The 15202-nt window shown below is 45.0% G+C and overlaps 1 protein-coding gene across 1 annotated transcript in view; it reads left to right on the top strand.

The window, feature by feature from the left end:
* Window positions 1-1404: 1404 nt before the first annotated feature.
* Window positions 1405-15202, top strand: part of RASSF9 (Ras association domain family member 9) — a 38287-nt gene continuing 24489 nt past the window's right edge. Inside the window, exon 1 of the mRNA XM_006027919.2 lies at window positions 1405-1595. Coding sequence (XP_006027981.1) covers window positions 1549-1595 — 47 coding nt within the window. The 5' untranslated portion in view covers window positions 1405-1548. The remainder of the gene's footprint in view (window positions 1596-15202) is intronic.

Here is a 15202-nt window from a genome sequence, read left to right on the forward strand (position 1 = left end):
TGGGGTGGCTGCCCCAGGCCCTGTGCTTTGAGGCGCCCCATGGGCAGTGCCATTCAGGCTTCACTACAGCCATTGGCTCTGCTGTCCATCTGCTTGCCCCCCTCTCTGCCCCACACTCTGCAGTCTGGCTACTTTCCACCTGCCCCCTGGCCCTGTACCTGATATGTACAAGTAGGCTGATATGTCCGGGGCCCCACACGCCCCTAGGGATGGCTCTGCGTGGCCATATTGGTCTAAGGACATAGGTTGACAAGGTTCTTTGGGTAAACTAAAACCCAAACCTGGATTTCTTTCAGGCACCCTATCCTAGCTTATTATGACTCAAATAGTCTGCCCTGTTCCACCGAGTTGTTTGTGCTTAGACCAGGAAAGGGAAAAGTTAAGAGGTGCAGGTGTCAGCAGTTCCTCACCCTTGCATTTTTTTTGGATCCGTTTTTAACACTTGCTCATGACCCTTTCAAATATTCTTGCCACCCACTTTTGGGTTGAGCAACACTGTCCTAGATGACCCCCCGAGGTCCCTCCCAACCCTCATTTCCTATGATCCGATGGTACTTCCAAGTCCAGGCAGGGCAGAGGACTGTGTGCTCCTCTGCCTCTACAAAGGCAGGTCCTTGGGCGTCTGCCCTTCAGCAATTTGCATCATCACAGCCTCACAGAAGAGGTGGGATTACTACCTAAGAACTGCTGTCCAGAGGGTTTTTCCATCTATTGACCCTTCTGTGCATTAGCGATGTGTAGGGCGTGCACACGGGTGCACATGCACCCCCTGAGCATGGGGGTGCACCCCCTGCGAAAATGCGCAAACAACACTAGCAGCACCACCTGTGATCGCCGCGGGTCTGCTGGTAGTTACTGACCACTGGTGGGTGCTTGCCACCCCCCCACCACCCACAGCGCCGCGGCCACCTGTGGGAGCGCTACACGCTTGCCGCCACCACACCGTGCCCGCCCCAGCCTCTGGGGGCACATGGCATTCGTGCCTCTGTGAAATCCTCTGAAATATGAACTTTCATTTCTACCCTGAACTTTTACAGTCTTTCCTCCCGTGCCTGATGAAGGGTGTAAGCTTACAATTAAAGGGGTTTTTTTGTTGGGTTTTTCTTGCAAAAATCTTGTTGGTCTAAGAAAAGATCCCACCACCGTCCATGAGCCCCGATTGCTTTTGCCCTTCAGCAAGGCTGGTGTCTGAGCTGAGCCACTTGACCCGAGGTGGCTCCCGGTGAAAGCCTTAATCCTTCTGGCTGCGCTGCGGGAGGGAGCTACTGCCTTGCGAGGCGAGGGGAGGGTGGCAGGGCTGAAAGTTTAGCGAGTTTTGCAAATAACTTCACATCACAATAGCCCAGCGAGCCCCCACCCCCCGCGCTTTTCCTGCTCATAAACGCCTCCTTTCAAGCCTGCAGCTGGGCAGGGCTCCAAAGGTGCAGCCGCCGCTTCAAGTTAGCTGTAAATTGCACAACTTCCAGCGCCTCGTTACGCTCCGGGACTAGCAAGGAGCTGGCAGGAGCCGGGGCCCCTGCATGGTGCGGCTCCGGCCCGGGGGCGACCATGGCTCCCTTTGGCAGGAGCGTGCTCAAAGCCCGGCACACGGCCAGGTACAGTACAGGAGGGGCCGGCGGGTGCTCATGCCCCCTTTTCTCGGAGCCCTGTTTGCTGGGGAACAATGCCCCCCCCCCTTTGAAACTTCCCAAATTGGATGAGCTGGAGGGAGGGTTTGCACCAGAACCTCCGCTGCTCTCTGCAACTGCCAGAGGCACGCTTCGCACTTGAAGGGTGCCCCCCGGATAGACCCCCCCCCGAGCTGGTGCCAGGCGAGCGCGGGGGGAGAGCCCGGACTTTCTCCCGCTCCACTTCTTCGGCCGATGCAGCGGTGGGTCTCTGGGCTCGATCCCCCCCCGGCAGCAGGTCCCTGCGGCATATTTTTGGCTGAAGCTGTACCCGGCTGCCCGAAGTTTTGGAGCCTGCCGGCGTGGCTAGCCCCCTCGCTCCTCGGCGTGTAAATTTGAGGGGGCGCTGCGCCCTGGGCGGGGTGCGAGCCCGCGGGGGAGGCGGCGCGCGGCAGTCGTGGCGGCGCAAAGTTTGGGTGGAGAAGCAGAGTCGCCTTTCGGGGGATTCATCCGCTCCCTTCCCATCCTCATACTTGCTTCTACATGCCAGCTGCATCTACTGTGAAGGGAGCGAAAACGGCCTAGTATGAAATTATGCGATTATTTTTAAGTGCTGGTATGCTACCATAGTGTTACGGGGAAGTTTCCTTGGAGTTGAACTGGTGTTTTAGCCCCTCTGGGACTTTGCGGTGGCTCAAGAAGTCTAATGCTGCTTTAAAGCTCCTGATTATAGAAGGCACAAAGATCTGTTTGTGTTTGGCTTTCCTTTCCCCCTCACCCTCCCCCCTTATTATATATGATCCTGCAATTGCCCTTTCCTTCTTATTTGGGATGACTTGTTTTTATAGAGTACAGGATTGGGCCCCCACTTGTTGTGTTTGTAGCTCCTTCCCTCCCACAAAGTGTAGCTTATGGATGATTTTTTCCCCCCTCATTTGTTCTGTAAGATGGGGATTGTTTGGGAACATGATGTAACCCACCCCAGTATTTGCAAGTGCACTTTTATAATGCTTAAGCAAGTCTATATTTAGGACTTCCAGCAATGCTGATGCACTATTTTTAGATCGGATTAAAGTGACCTGAAACAAGCTTTTCCTACTATTTAAACAATTAAGTTGCATTGCCATCAAGCTGTTTTAAAACTAATGCCAGAAATATGCTTCCTTTCCATTCAACCATAAGTTTTGTTTCCCTCTTGGAGACTTGAAATGTACCCTTTGCATTAATTGCATCAGTCTAACCAAGTCTGTTGATGGGAAGGTCTAGGTAGAAGGAAGGTCAGTACAGAACGCTTTTTAAAGCAAATCAAAATTTGCAAGGGACTTGACAGTGAGGAAGTCTTTCTGTTTTCTCTCTGTAGTTGGACCATTAATTCCAAAATATGTTGTGGGCAGCAAAGAGCAGCAGCATTTTATGGTGGTGAGAATGAAGGGATGTCAAAGTCCTGTAAATTAAGCAAAAGGACAAACAACTAAATATGTGGGGGGGTTCTTCTTCTTGAGTCTACTTTCATTCCATTTCCAGATCCCAGAAGTTAAGTGAATGTGCTTAACCTTTTTTTGCTTTTGGTATAAAATTTGTGATTGAGATTTCAAGGTCTATTTCCAGAGGTGATAAATGGATCTTGTAACTCTAGTATAATGTCATGGCCTCCAGATATTTACTTTCTTACTGCAGTTACCATTTTTGCAAGCTTATTTCAAAATTTGTCCCAAATAAAGCTTACTTAACTTTCTAAGTGAAGGCTGTCTGGGGGTAGTAGCAGCAGATTGGGATTTCTAGCACGTTATTGGCTGGCTGTGCGTTAGTTTGCCTATCTTTAAAAAGGGTATTTGTTCTACTTCACTGCATTGTCGTATGACTTATTCTCCATACGGTTCTTGTTTTTTTTTGCAAACCAAAATTGTTTTGTAAGTGCAAATAATTGTTGATTGAGAACTTTTTTTTTTTTTTTCTATCTAGCATTTCACCTTTTAACTCTGCTGAGTTAGGCAAGTGAAGAGGAGAATTTGTATTTCATAGATAAAGGAAAGGTGAAGCTAAGCAGTCAGGTGACGAGACAAAGGCAATCAATACAAGAACCAGAATTCAAATGAAGAAGTAGGACTTTTGTGCTTGGAGTACAGGGCTTCTCATTTTAGTGGTGGTTTGGTGTACGTGGTTCCCTTCCTGTTTTGGTGGTGATTGGGAGTAAGTACTGGAGCATTACCTAGAGGCATCAGTCAAGAATTATAGTCTTGTTTTGTGCTGGATACATGCATCCATGTAATAAAAAGACGATTTACAGTGCCATAGCAAGGAAGTTTGGCGCCTGGGGCAAGCCCGCAGTGGCAGTCCACCCTTGCACTGTGCATAGATCCGGAGGGCACATGCGCCCCCCCCGCCCTCCAATGCTTACCCGAGGGTGCATGCAATGGTGGGACACCCCCGTGGCCCCTAGACAAGCTGCTTGTGGCTCCATCCTGTGCCCCACCCCAGCTGGGCAGAGCCTGCCCCAGTCTCGGTCCCACTCCTCCCTCACTGGGGGGGCCTTGATCTGCCCCCCTACATGCCCCTTCCCTCCCTCCACCCCTACACGCCCCTCCCCTCCCCCCCCCCCTCCCCCCCCCAACAGACTCACCAGCTGGACACTGCTCTCCAAGCTGCCGGGCTGGCCACGTGCATGCTGCAGTTGCACACATGCACGCGGCATTTGTTGGTGGCATTATCAGCCACTTCAGCCACATTTTTTGGAAATATTTATAACAAAATATTGACTTGCGACTCGCCTTTTGGCTCCCCTTTGCTTAAACACCTGGGGCAGTTGCCCTGCTCGCCCTCCCCTTGCTATGGTATTGACCTTTTTATATTCCAGAGATTAAATTTACAGTTAAAAAAAGAATTTGTAGTCTAAAGACATCTCTGGATAAGTGTTTAAACTGAGAAGGAACCTGCGTCCTGTGCCACTGAGGTGTGTATGGGGCATAAGATTACTTCAGGACCAAAGCCTCTCCTGAAGCAGCTGCCTTGGATAAAGAGAGGTACAGTCTGTTCCCTTCTCTTGGGCTGCTGAAATGAATCCTGTTCAGAGCTTCTGGTTTAGCTGTCTCATAAATCCCCTTTCAGCATTATTCTGGCTTCAGAGAAACTACGGTAATTGTCACCAAAATCTGTCCCTATTATACTTTCTTGGGAAATCCCTGGGCTCAAATGTGCCTGCATGCTCTTTGCTCTGTTTGTGGGGAGGTTAAAAGGAGCCATCTACTCGGGTTTCCTGTGTAGCAGTCGGGAGTAATTATTGTTCTTGGAACACATGAGCACTTGTTCCATTTGCCCCCTCTGGCACAAGACACCTCAAAGATGGCAGAGCTGTGCCTTGCACATGTCCTGGCTGGAACCGCGCAAAGAAAGCCTGATGCACTTTGTAAAGAAGTAAAGCAGCAGATGCTTTTTCTCCCCTCATTGCAGGAGCAAAACTGCAGTGTCAAGCCTAAATGGCATGGTTGAACCTAAAAGATTTATTTTTAGGCAACTCTTTTAAAGATGCTGACTTTGTGGTTACTGAAATGCAATGCTGTGAAGAAATAGAGTATATGCGTCTGGCACGGAATATTCTAACTCTTTACGGATAATGTATAGCATTGACCTAACAAAGTAAGGTTCGCAAGCTTGCAGAAACAAAACATCACCCTGTTTAGAAATTACCAGCATTTACCAAAACCAAGTGATGCAGGGAACCTAAGCCTCATTTATTTAATTCATTATTTTTTTTGAGTAGGACTAAGGCTCCATGTTGCCTAGGGGCCAGATTTTTAAAGATATTTAGGTGCCTAAAGATGATCGGTAGACAAGGTTCTTCGGGTAAATCCAATATTTACCTAAAGAACCTTGTCTGCCTATGTCCTTAGACCAACACGGCTACAACCTACACCCCTGAAATAAAGATGATGGGCAACTCCTGGGGTCTTTCAAAACAACTCCTATTGAAATGCTTTTTAATCTGGCCCTGCGTTTTAAAAATGGATCTTAAGCTCATGAATCACTTAAGGTCTGGCTCTACCTGTCCAGGGTGCCCTGGAGCATGCTCCACTTTGCCCGTTCCTGTTCATATGTTTAAACCTGAGAATGGGTCAGTGAGGCCACGGTTTTTCTTAAGATCTCTTGGGACCACTCCCACTCAACTGTGAGAGGAGGCCCTTACATTAACCTCGTTGGGACATTTCTGTGTTTGAAACCTATGGGAATGGATGGGCAGGGCATGCTCAAGGACATTCCTACTGGCACACGCCACCACTAATGGCATAGACATAGCCTTAGGTGCTTTTGAAATTTGTATTCATTGGTGTCAGTAGTCCCTTGCTCCTGTAACTCTCCCTGCAATGCTGGGCCTATCCTGCTAGGCTCAAAGGGCATTTATACACATACATTTTTGTCCCACAATGTGTACAAATGCTCACCTTGTACTAAAATGCTAAACCACTTGCTGTTCACTATCCTGGCATTCCATGATTATCATCTCAATCATAGAACAAAGATTCTCTCCATTTAAATCGAATTATCTTCTTTGGTGAAACCAGAACCTGGATTGTCATGCACCCTACCTTACTTTAGTATGACTCTAGTAGTTTGCCCAGTTCCACCGAGTTGTTTGTGCTTAGGCCAGGAAAGGGAAAGTTAAGAGGTGCAGGTGTCAGCAGTTCCTCACCCTCACCTTTGCAGTTTTAGGCCTGCTAAGCTCAAGTAGCAGAATCAAAACAATTTGGAAACAGCCAGAACAACTCCTATCATTGCAGTGCTAGGTTTACCACAGTTATTTGCATGCTTTATTTATGTACAGCACACAAGCGGGCATGATATGTAATGATCAAGTGTTATTATTGCAAATCTGGTTTTAGTTATGTGTATTAATATTTATTACTGTTGTTCTCCTCTTATGATCTCTTCCACTTCCATGACTCATTCTAAGCCCTGCACCCATATGATTGATTATGCAGGCAAAGCTAACTTCTATCTTTGCCTTGATCCCTGATTAGCTCACTGATGGGCTCAGATGTGGAAGTGGAAAGGGGCCAACCACTCATCCTACTTGGAATGGTTAGTCTTGCTGAAAGCAGAATGTTGATGAGTAGTACATCATTTAAGCTGAAGATTTTGTCTAAGCCATACCTCTTTGGTACTAACCCTAAATTTTCATTTGGCTAGGAGCTAGGACACTGGGGTTCTTTTCCTACTCTGGGGGGGGGGATGGGTGGAGGGCTGGAAGCAGTGCATCCTGGGATGGTTGAGGACTACAGTTTGCTTGTTTTATCTCTATGGAGCAGACTGAAATTACCTTAACATGAGCTAGGTAGCATAGCCCAGAGTGGTATAACACAAGTTGACAAGCTTGAAAGTGCACGTGGTTGCATTTCACGTGCCTTTAGTATGAGCTGACATGTAACTTCACCCTCAGAGGCTGTCCCCCCACATGCAACCATGTGCGGTTTGTGGCACTACAAACTGCATGCGTGAAACCTTAAAACATGCCCCGTGCTGCAAATTTGCAGCACAGAGACCAAACTTGTGCAGTTGCACTGCACGCTACAATAGTGTGCTCCAGAACAAATGGAGGCTTGGTCCTCCAGGGACACACTTTGGTTGCCAGCCAGAGCATCGCCACTTTGTCATTTGTGCCCCAGCTGCTCCAGCACACCGGGAGCTGGGCAAGGGCAGTTTGCCAAAAGGGGGACATGGTGTCCTGCAACAAAGTGCATGTGCAGGAGCATATGCTGCGGCACAAAATAGAGGCTCAAATTTGAGTCTGCTCCACATTCCAGTTGGAATGCTCCATTGTTGAATGAGCATTAGATAAAGCACTTTGTGGCCATTTTGAAATGCTGCGGGACTTAATACACGGGACATTGAGCCATTTTGATTAAAGTGGCTCTCTGGGAACTGTTCTAAAATCCCCCTCCCATCCCTGAGCATGTGTATATGCAGTCACTGAGGGCAGTTAAAATGCAAGCAAACCCATATTCAATCATTTTATCATGTGAGCTCCTGGCACTGCAAAGTTATTTTTTTTCAGGTGAGGGTTATTTCCTAACAGTATTCCAATGATTCGCAGCTGTTGCAAATGAATGTGTGACAGGGCCCTATCTTATGCCATATTGGTACCACCTGTTCAGTACATCTGGAAATTGGTGTGTGGTCAGGTAGAGAAGATGTAGCACTAAAGAGGAAGTTCAAGTTCACTTTTAGAAATGGGAAAATGTTCAGAGTCCTGGAGTGGTATGGTTTGATTTTATTTGTTTGCCTACAACTAAGTGCAAGTTATAGTGTTCCACTACCAAAGAAAGCCCCCTAAACTCATAGTATAATTTATTTAGTGGTACAACTTTTCACTTTGTCCCAAGGATAGATGTGGCGGCAAACATTTTGAGTAATCTCTATACATATTTGCTCACTTCACTTTCAGGAAGAGGTATTTGTCTGGTAAAACACTGACCTTATTTCTAAGGAGTTAATATTCTACTACTCTAAGAGGGCAGACGGCAATTTCATTCCACTGCAGTAAATGAAATGACTGATAGACTTGCGTGTAATACTACACCATCTGGAGAAAGAGCAATACTTAAGTTAACTTGAAGCTAATATGAAACACTAATATAATGTCCATTCAGGCTGAGGAAATACACTTCAAATGAAGAAAAATGTTTTCAATAAAAGACGATTCTTGTTGGTAAATAATGACTTCACATGTATGGACAGGAAAAGGAGATTGAATACATTACATGTATATGGCAACATATGTGATCCTATACATTAAATATAGAACCCAATCCTATTTACCTTTATGTGCGTAAGTGGCACATAACAACATCAGGGCAGTTTTAGTCACTTTATTTATTAGATTTATATGATGCCTCCCTAAGAAAAGACTCATGGTAGCTTACAATTTAGCTTGTTTTTAATTGTAAAAGTAAATCAAATATCAGATTCATATGTAATAAGCAGCATGTATGTTGTTATGCTCACCTTGTGCTTCCCAAAAGGATGTTTTATGGCCACATAGTCTCCAGGGCAAAATAGGAGTGCCCAGTTATGTGTAACTCTGTGCACGTCCCCCAATTTATTATTTGGAAAAATTCTGTGACTGACTGAGCAGCCTCCTGCCTTTGAACCCAATAGCCTAGTGATTATGGACCTGGCTAGAGAGTGGAGAACCCTGGTTTTGTGTCTTTTGACAGGTTTTCTGCAACTTGAATCTAATGTTAATTGGATATAGTAGGTAAAAAGCAGAGAGATAATTTCTGTCTTATGAGCAGTTTCTCTCTTCCAGGACAGTTGGCCCAGTCACCAGTCTTGCTGGCTTTTTCTCCTCCTGGCCCCATGTATCTTCTCTTATTAACTGTCTTATGAGCTTACTTCAAGAAGAGACAAGAGCATGCTCTGGATCATAGTTTCTCAACCTGTGGTATGTGTACCCCTGGGGGTATGTGAGAACCGGCAGGGGGTACGTGGATACCCCAACACACTCTCTCGCCCTCTCGCAGCACTTTAAATCCCCCCAGTAATAATTTGGTGTGCCATGCTTTGCTGCTTCTAGCTTTGGGCAACGTCACCTTTAGCCCAGGTACATACTTGAGTTGTGTACCCTTGGTGTAAAAAGTGGCAACCCTATCCACACCAGATCAGACATCTGTCATATCATGGCCTTATATACACTGCCCTTCTTCCAACATATAGGACACATTAGTCTGTAAATATAAAATCCCCTGGAAAATTGAGTGTTGGGGTACTTATTAAAATGTTCAGAAGTTAGGGGGTACTTAAAAGACTCAGAAACACTGCTCTGGATGATGCCTAGGTCATGGCCTGGTGGGTGGTGCTGTTAGTCTGCAGATGCATATTCAAATCCTTTCCCTGGGCAAGTGCCCTAACCACAAACCTGTCTGTCTGAAAAATGGAGTGCTGCCCTCTTCTCAGTCTCACTTCTGACAGTTTTGCATGTACCTGGATGAGCCTATTAGGCCACAGGTGGAAATAGAATCTAAAAGCCTCACTGCTGCCGAAAGTGGCACTTCAGTGGCTACGTAAGTGCCACTTAGGCCTGTAAAGGTAAAATAGAATTCGACCCATAGTAATTTCAGTAAGGGGATTAGATTTTTTTTTTTTTCACTGGTGGGATGGATTTTTAGCTTTCTGGTCCCTGTAAAAGTCAGTGCTGATCATAGTGCTAAAACCCATAGAATGTTCTGCACATGTGTACTTAGATCAGGGCTGGCAACCTATGGCCTACAGGCGGGATCCAGCCCACAAAGAGCTTGACTCTGGCTTATGAATGTGTGATTCTGTGGGGAGAAGGAACCAATTTAAAGGGGGCCGCATGCAAGTGATAACTTAGAGCCTTCTGCTCTGCTTCCTTGCTGCTCCACTCTCTGTTGGCATTTGCCATGGTTTTTTGTCAATGGAGGGGATCACAGAGCAGGCAGGTAATTGGAGCAGCAGGGAATTTTGGTCGTGGGTGAGTGACTGGCAGCACCTGGGTCTCAAACATACTATGCTGCTCTAAAAGGTTGTTAACCCCTGACTTGGACTTTTATGTTGTGCCAGTGATTATCAACCTTTTGGGTGATGTTTCTTTTTTTATATTATACTGTTGTGGACTCTCTAATTCCACATCATAGATAAAGCAAAAAGTAGCATTTGTGCCATTGCAATCATGCTCTGCCCTCTCCAGTGACCTAAGCAGTATTGTAAAGTTCTTAATTTTTTTCTCTCCCCCCGCCCCTCTCACTTGCCCTTTCCCTTCTATTCGCCCTTTCTCTTCTTTTGCTTTCCCAGTCCTTTCTCTCTGGTATCCTACAGAAGCTTGTAACATATAGTTATACACATAGTGCCCATTTGAGAAACACTATTTTGCTCAGAAACTCTTACTTTGTTTGTATCAGATTTCTATGTTGAGTAATAGTAGTTTACAAAATATATGTAGGTGTTTTATACATTTCAAACTTTAGATTTGCAAACATCAAAATCATAAATCCTGTACAAACAGGGCACGCCTGCACGTGCAGTTATGCGACTGGATAAACTCTGGTGCAGTTTGATCCAGAGTAAATTAATTGCAACGTCACTGTCTACATGTGCGCTTAAGCACAGTAACTTACTCTGTCACTGGATAGTACCTGTGTCTGACGAGAATATCCGACGGTGCTGTCAGTTAGTCTACACAGGCCCAATTGCCATGCATGTGCAGACGGTGACACTTACTGTTTAGTAAATTAGTCTGTTGCACAGTAAAGTGCACATGTAGATGCACACACAGTAATTAATTCTTGCAAATTCTTTGAATGGTAAGTAGGTAAATATTGATTAATGGTGGTATTTTCTGGATGAGGAAACAGGCAAGAAGTTAAGTGATCTCTCCAAGACTACAACCCTAATTAGTGTCAGAACTAGAATTAGAAAGCAAGACTTTTTCCCAGGCCAGATGACTTGACTGAGTTATTTTTAACACTATTCTTACCATTATGTGGTTTCTAGGAACCCTAATTAACACTACAATGGGGACTTGAAATTTAGGCATGATACAACAGGTGGACCAAACAGGTTTCAGAAGAAGATATTAGCCAATAGACTAGCTTTGCAGGAAAATAGACACCTCAGCTTATTGCTTGCTCAATTAAGACCAAACCATGCTCTTTCAGAGCATATGTATTTTAAAACCCACAGTTCAATGTAATTCTTAAGTGAGGAAGCAGCCATAACATAGATAAATACTGTATTACTCTTCCTTTCTGCTCGTCCAGCTCATATCTGGCCTGATTTATCTTGGTATTCCAGTTCCATGTCTCTTTTTCAGCAATGACTATCAAAAGTTGAGTGAAATTTGTCACACACATTGACAAACAGAAGCAGTAACATTCAATACAACCTGTGAAACATCAGAACCACGGGCATTTGTAGCACAACTAATGAATTTTCCACTTCTTTGTGTGAGAGGTGTAAAAGTTAGGGCCAAGAGGAATTCAAACCTGTGATCTTTGAAAGATTTCAGTTTTGAAGCTATTCCATTTAAAGGGGAAAAGGTAAAAGGTGCTTTGAACCTAATTTCTATTAGAATGTCTCCAATTAAGTGACCCCAATCACTAGACCCTTTTTTGAATATTTTTGCTTATATAAAGGATGGGCAAGGGATCAGGAGACACATTGAAGTCATGGTAATGATGGTGATTTGCTTTGTGACCTTGGACAGTTGACAAGCAGGCTGACCTTCACTTTCCTGCTCTCAAAATGCGATGGTGATAGTTAAATGTATAACTAGGCAATGTTTGTAAAGTTGTGCAAAATATTAAAAAGCTTGGCAGTAAGAGAGGTATGACTGGAATGTGGGAGTTCCTTGTTCCCAGTCTGGCTCAGTCCTGTAGATCACTCTCTTATGTGTATCCACACATACAAGGGTGAAACCACAGCTGGCTGTTTTCATTTTCACATGCTTCATTGAGAACCTTTCAGACGCCTGAAGGCTCACATCACAGTGTTCTCCACTATTAGCTTTAAATGTTAACTCGCTCAGAAGGAAAAAAAGTAAAATGGGCACATGGTTCTAATATTTTACATGGTGGTTTTGTTAGGTGAGTGTATAGAGAAGAAATGAGCTTAGGGCCAACCACGTCCAAATCAAAATGTGAAGTCTTCACTTTCAATAACAAGTTCCTTCAATAATTACTTTAAGTAATAAAACTAACTACTAATGATACTAAAATTCTGGTGCCGTCAGGGCTAGGGACAGACATTCAAAAAGCCAGAGCCTGAAATGAATCGACCGTTGCAGGTTAGTCTAACCTGCCTAGGTTGAACCCGTTTGTAACAGGGCAGACATGCCTCAGTCCAGAGAGAAATGTGGGCACATGCATATAGTTGCTCTGGCCAGGAGCTGGGGGGTGCTAGAGCATGCCCTTTGTTGCAGGGAAGTGTGCTGTGGGGCATGGCCAATCTGGGCTGAACTGGCCAGAGAGGGGTTTAATTCCCCTCTGCCGGTGGGACGGGGAGAGACCTAAGATGGGTCTTCTGGGTCCTCCCGCCTTGCTGCTGGAGCAGCGGGGCACCACGGCCCCTGAGGCAGGACGGGGCAAGGAGGAGGGTTAGTCTCCCCCCTACCCTCGGTGGCAGCGCTGGGCTGGAGCAGAGAGCCCAGCCCAGAGAGCATGCTGGTATGCTGGGGATGTCTGGTTTAAACCAGCAAGGGGTCTGGGACAGACATTGCATAAACCAGTTTGAGCCAAATCGGTTAAACCTGCTTGAATGTAGTATCAGATCTATCTTAAACCAGTTTTGGCCATTTTGAAACTGGTGTATGTGCACTGAACTTTTGTTCTGTTACAGGTTTAAACCAGTTTCTGATCGCTTAAACTGGTTTGTGTGTAATGTCTGTCCTTAGCCATGGAGAAAAGGAAGCACCCCAGGCTTTTTGACTTAACCTTCTGCCTATGGCAGGGGACCAGACTTGATTTTCCAGGTCCCTTCCAGTCCATTTTACGATAACTTTTTACATGGTGTTCTTTGGCATACATTTGAAATGTTCCTCATTTCAACAGGTCGCTCATTGAATTCCTAGTTATCCATGCAAAATAGAGATTTGGTGTCTACTGATTTTTATTGTTGAAAATTGTTTACGTCAGAACTAAGGAAGCATTTAACTGAGCTTACAGAGAGGCTCATTTATGCTAGAGGAATTAATTTCATTGCATTTTAAGCTATCTACAGGAATACTTCAAGTTCTTGGCATGCATTTTGACTTTAGATGATTAAAAGACGTAGTCTTTGGTGCTTAGTTATCTTAAGTACAAAGGTGAGATACCAATTTATTTAATGCTAAGGTACAAAAACAGTATTGAAATCCATGCCAGTTTCATGTGTTCAGCAATCAGTTATATTACTAATATTAGAATAGCATTAGAAGAAAGTTGTCTTCTTTCTAAGGTGTGAAATTTTTCTGTGAATTGTTTATATTAGTTAGATTCATGTCTCTTTTTTTTGGTTTGCTTGCTGTCCCTGTTCTCTACCCCTTTATACTCCTGTTTATGCCGCCTTAAATTATTGAGTTATGGATCACTATAGTGGAAAAAAAATAATCATCTTGCATGACAGGGATACTATATTTATTCTGCTACCTTTTATTTTTTTTAATAAGAGGAAAAAAAGACTGACAACAGGGTTGCATTAAATGTGAGGGGAATTTTTTTTTTTTTTTGTGCAAGGATAAAAATGGCATTTTAAAAATATTATCATCAGTTAGGTAAATACAGTTTTCTGACAGCTATAAATGTGTGTACTCTTTCCAACTTTAAGGGTTGAGTGACCTTCACGGAATTGAATCCTTGAGTGAACTTTTTCTAGGGAGTCAAAGATTGAAGGGTTCTGCCCTCAGGCATTGAGTCTGCAATTTGTTCTTTGTTGAAAGATCCCTTTACCCATGTGAAATAAGTTGTAGGACAAGCCTTAATTTGCTTTTTGCCAAACTTTTCTAGGGCCAACATAACCATATTTCTATATAGTGCTTGTTTCCCCCATGAAAGCAATTGTATTCAAAACAGCATGCAAGGCACTACTTTGACAATTCATTTTCATGGCTCATTTACCAACGGAAATGATCAGATTCTGCTTACTGATCAAAGAGTGGTTAATACTACTTATAAGCAAATGATCATGTTTGGTTTTCACTGCTATTTCTATTAGCTTATCAACTTACCAGTGATAAAGATAAGCTGCTGCTTTCTCATTTCCAAAAAAAGGAGTCCGTTACTTTATGGGAAGATGTAGAATTCTGTAAAGGGGGTGCAGATAGTGAGGTGCATCATCACATATGAAATGGTATACATTTTCTCAGTTTAGAATAAACTAGAAGCTCTACAAATAGACTAGTGGCCTGGGTCTGTATCAAAGCAAAAACGAATACAAGGTCATTGGAATGAGTTGGGAACAGGCTGAAGTCAACTGACTCCCTGGGCGTGTCCACACATACAAGCACGTGTACTTGCAGTAGCTTAAATAGAAGCAGCGCAAATTTGAGCCGGGGCCTTTTGCCTTGGCGCACATGTTCAGACATGCACTTTGGTGTGGAGCAAATTGTGCCACTTGGGGCAAAATAACCCTGCCTGGCTCCTCCCAGATCTGCAGTCAGGGGGAGCTAGAGCCTGTGTTGTCCCCAGCAGTATAACAAGCTGCCCTGTCCTGGTCCCAGCAGTACAAAAAGCCACCCTGGCAAGTAGTTCAGGGCTACTCGCTCTCAGGAGCTTCTGGGGCCCAGCCAATTGGTACCTGGGGACACTACCCCTTATGTCAGCTGAACTACTGAAGCAACCCTGAGAGCTCCCTGCACCCTTTACCCACTGCAGCAGTCTGGCAGTGGGGGCTGCTGCCTGGCTGTAACCTGCTGCTCACCTGCCAGACCCAGATGGGAACTGCACAGCCAGCAGAGGCATCTGCCCCTCTGGGCCAGCTGCCAGTGGACTGTGGTTGCAGGGTTGGCCTCTGTGTGGCACTACTGCCATGTGTGCACCCTGCCTGGCATCTGGGCAACTAACACCTGGAAGATGTTCCGGTGTGGTAGCCTGTTTTGAACTGTCAAAGCA

This window comes from Alligator sinensis, unplaced genomic scaffold, assembly GCF_000455745.1.
Source record: "Alligator sinensis unplaced genomic scaffold, ASM45574v1 scaffold90_1, whole genome shotgun sequence".
Taxonomy (NCBI): Eukaryota; Metazoa; Chordata; order Crocodylia; family Alligatoridae; genus Alligator; species Alligator sinensis.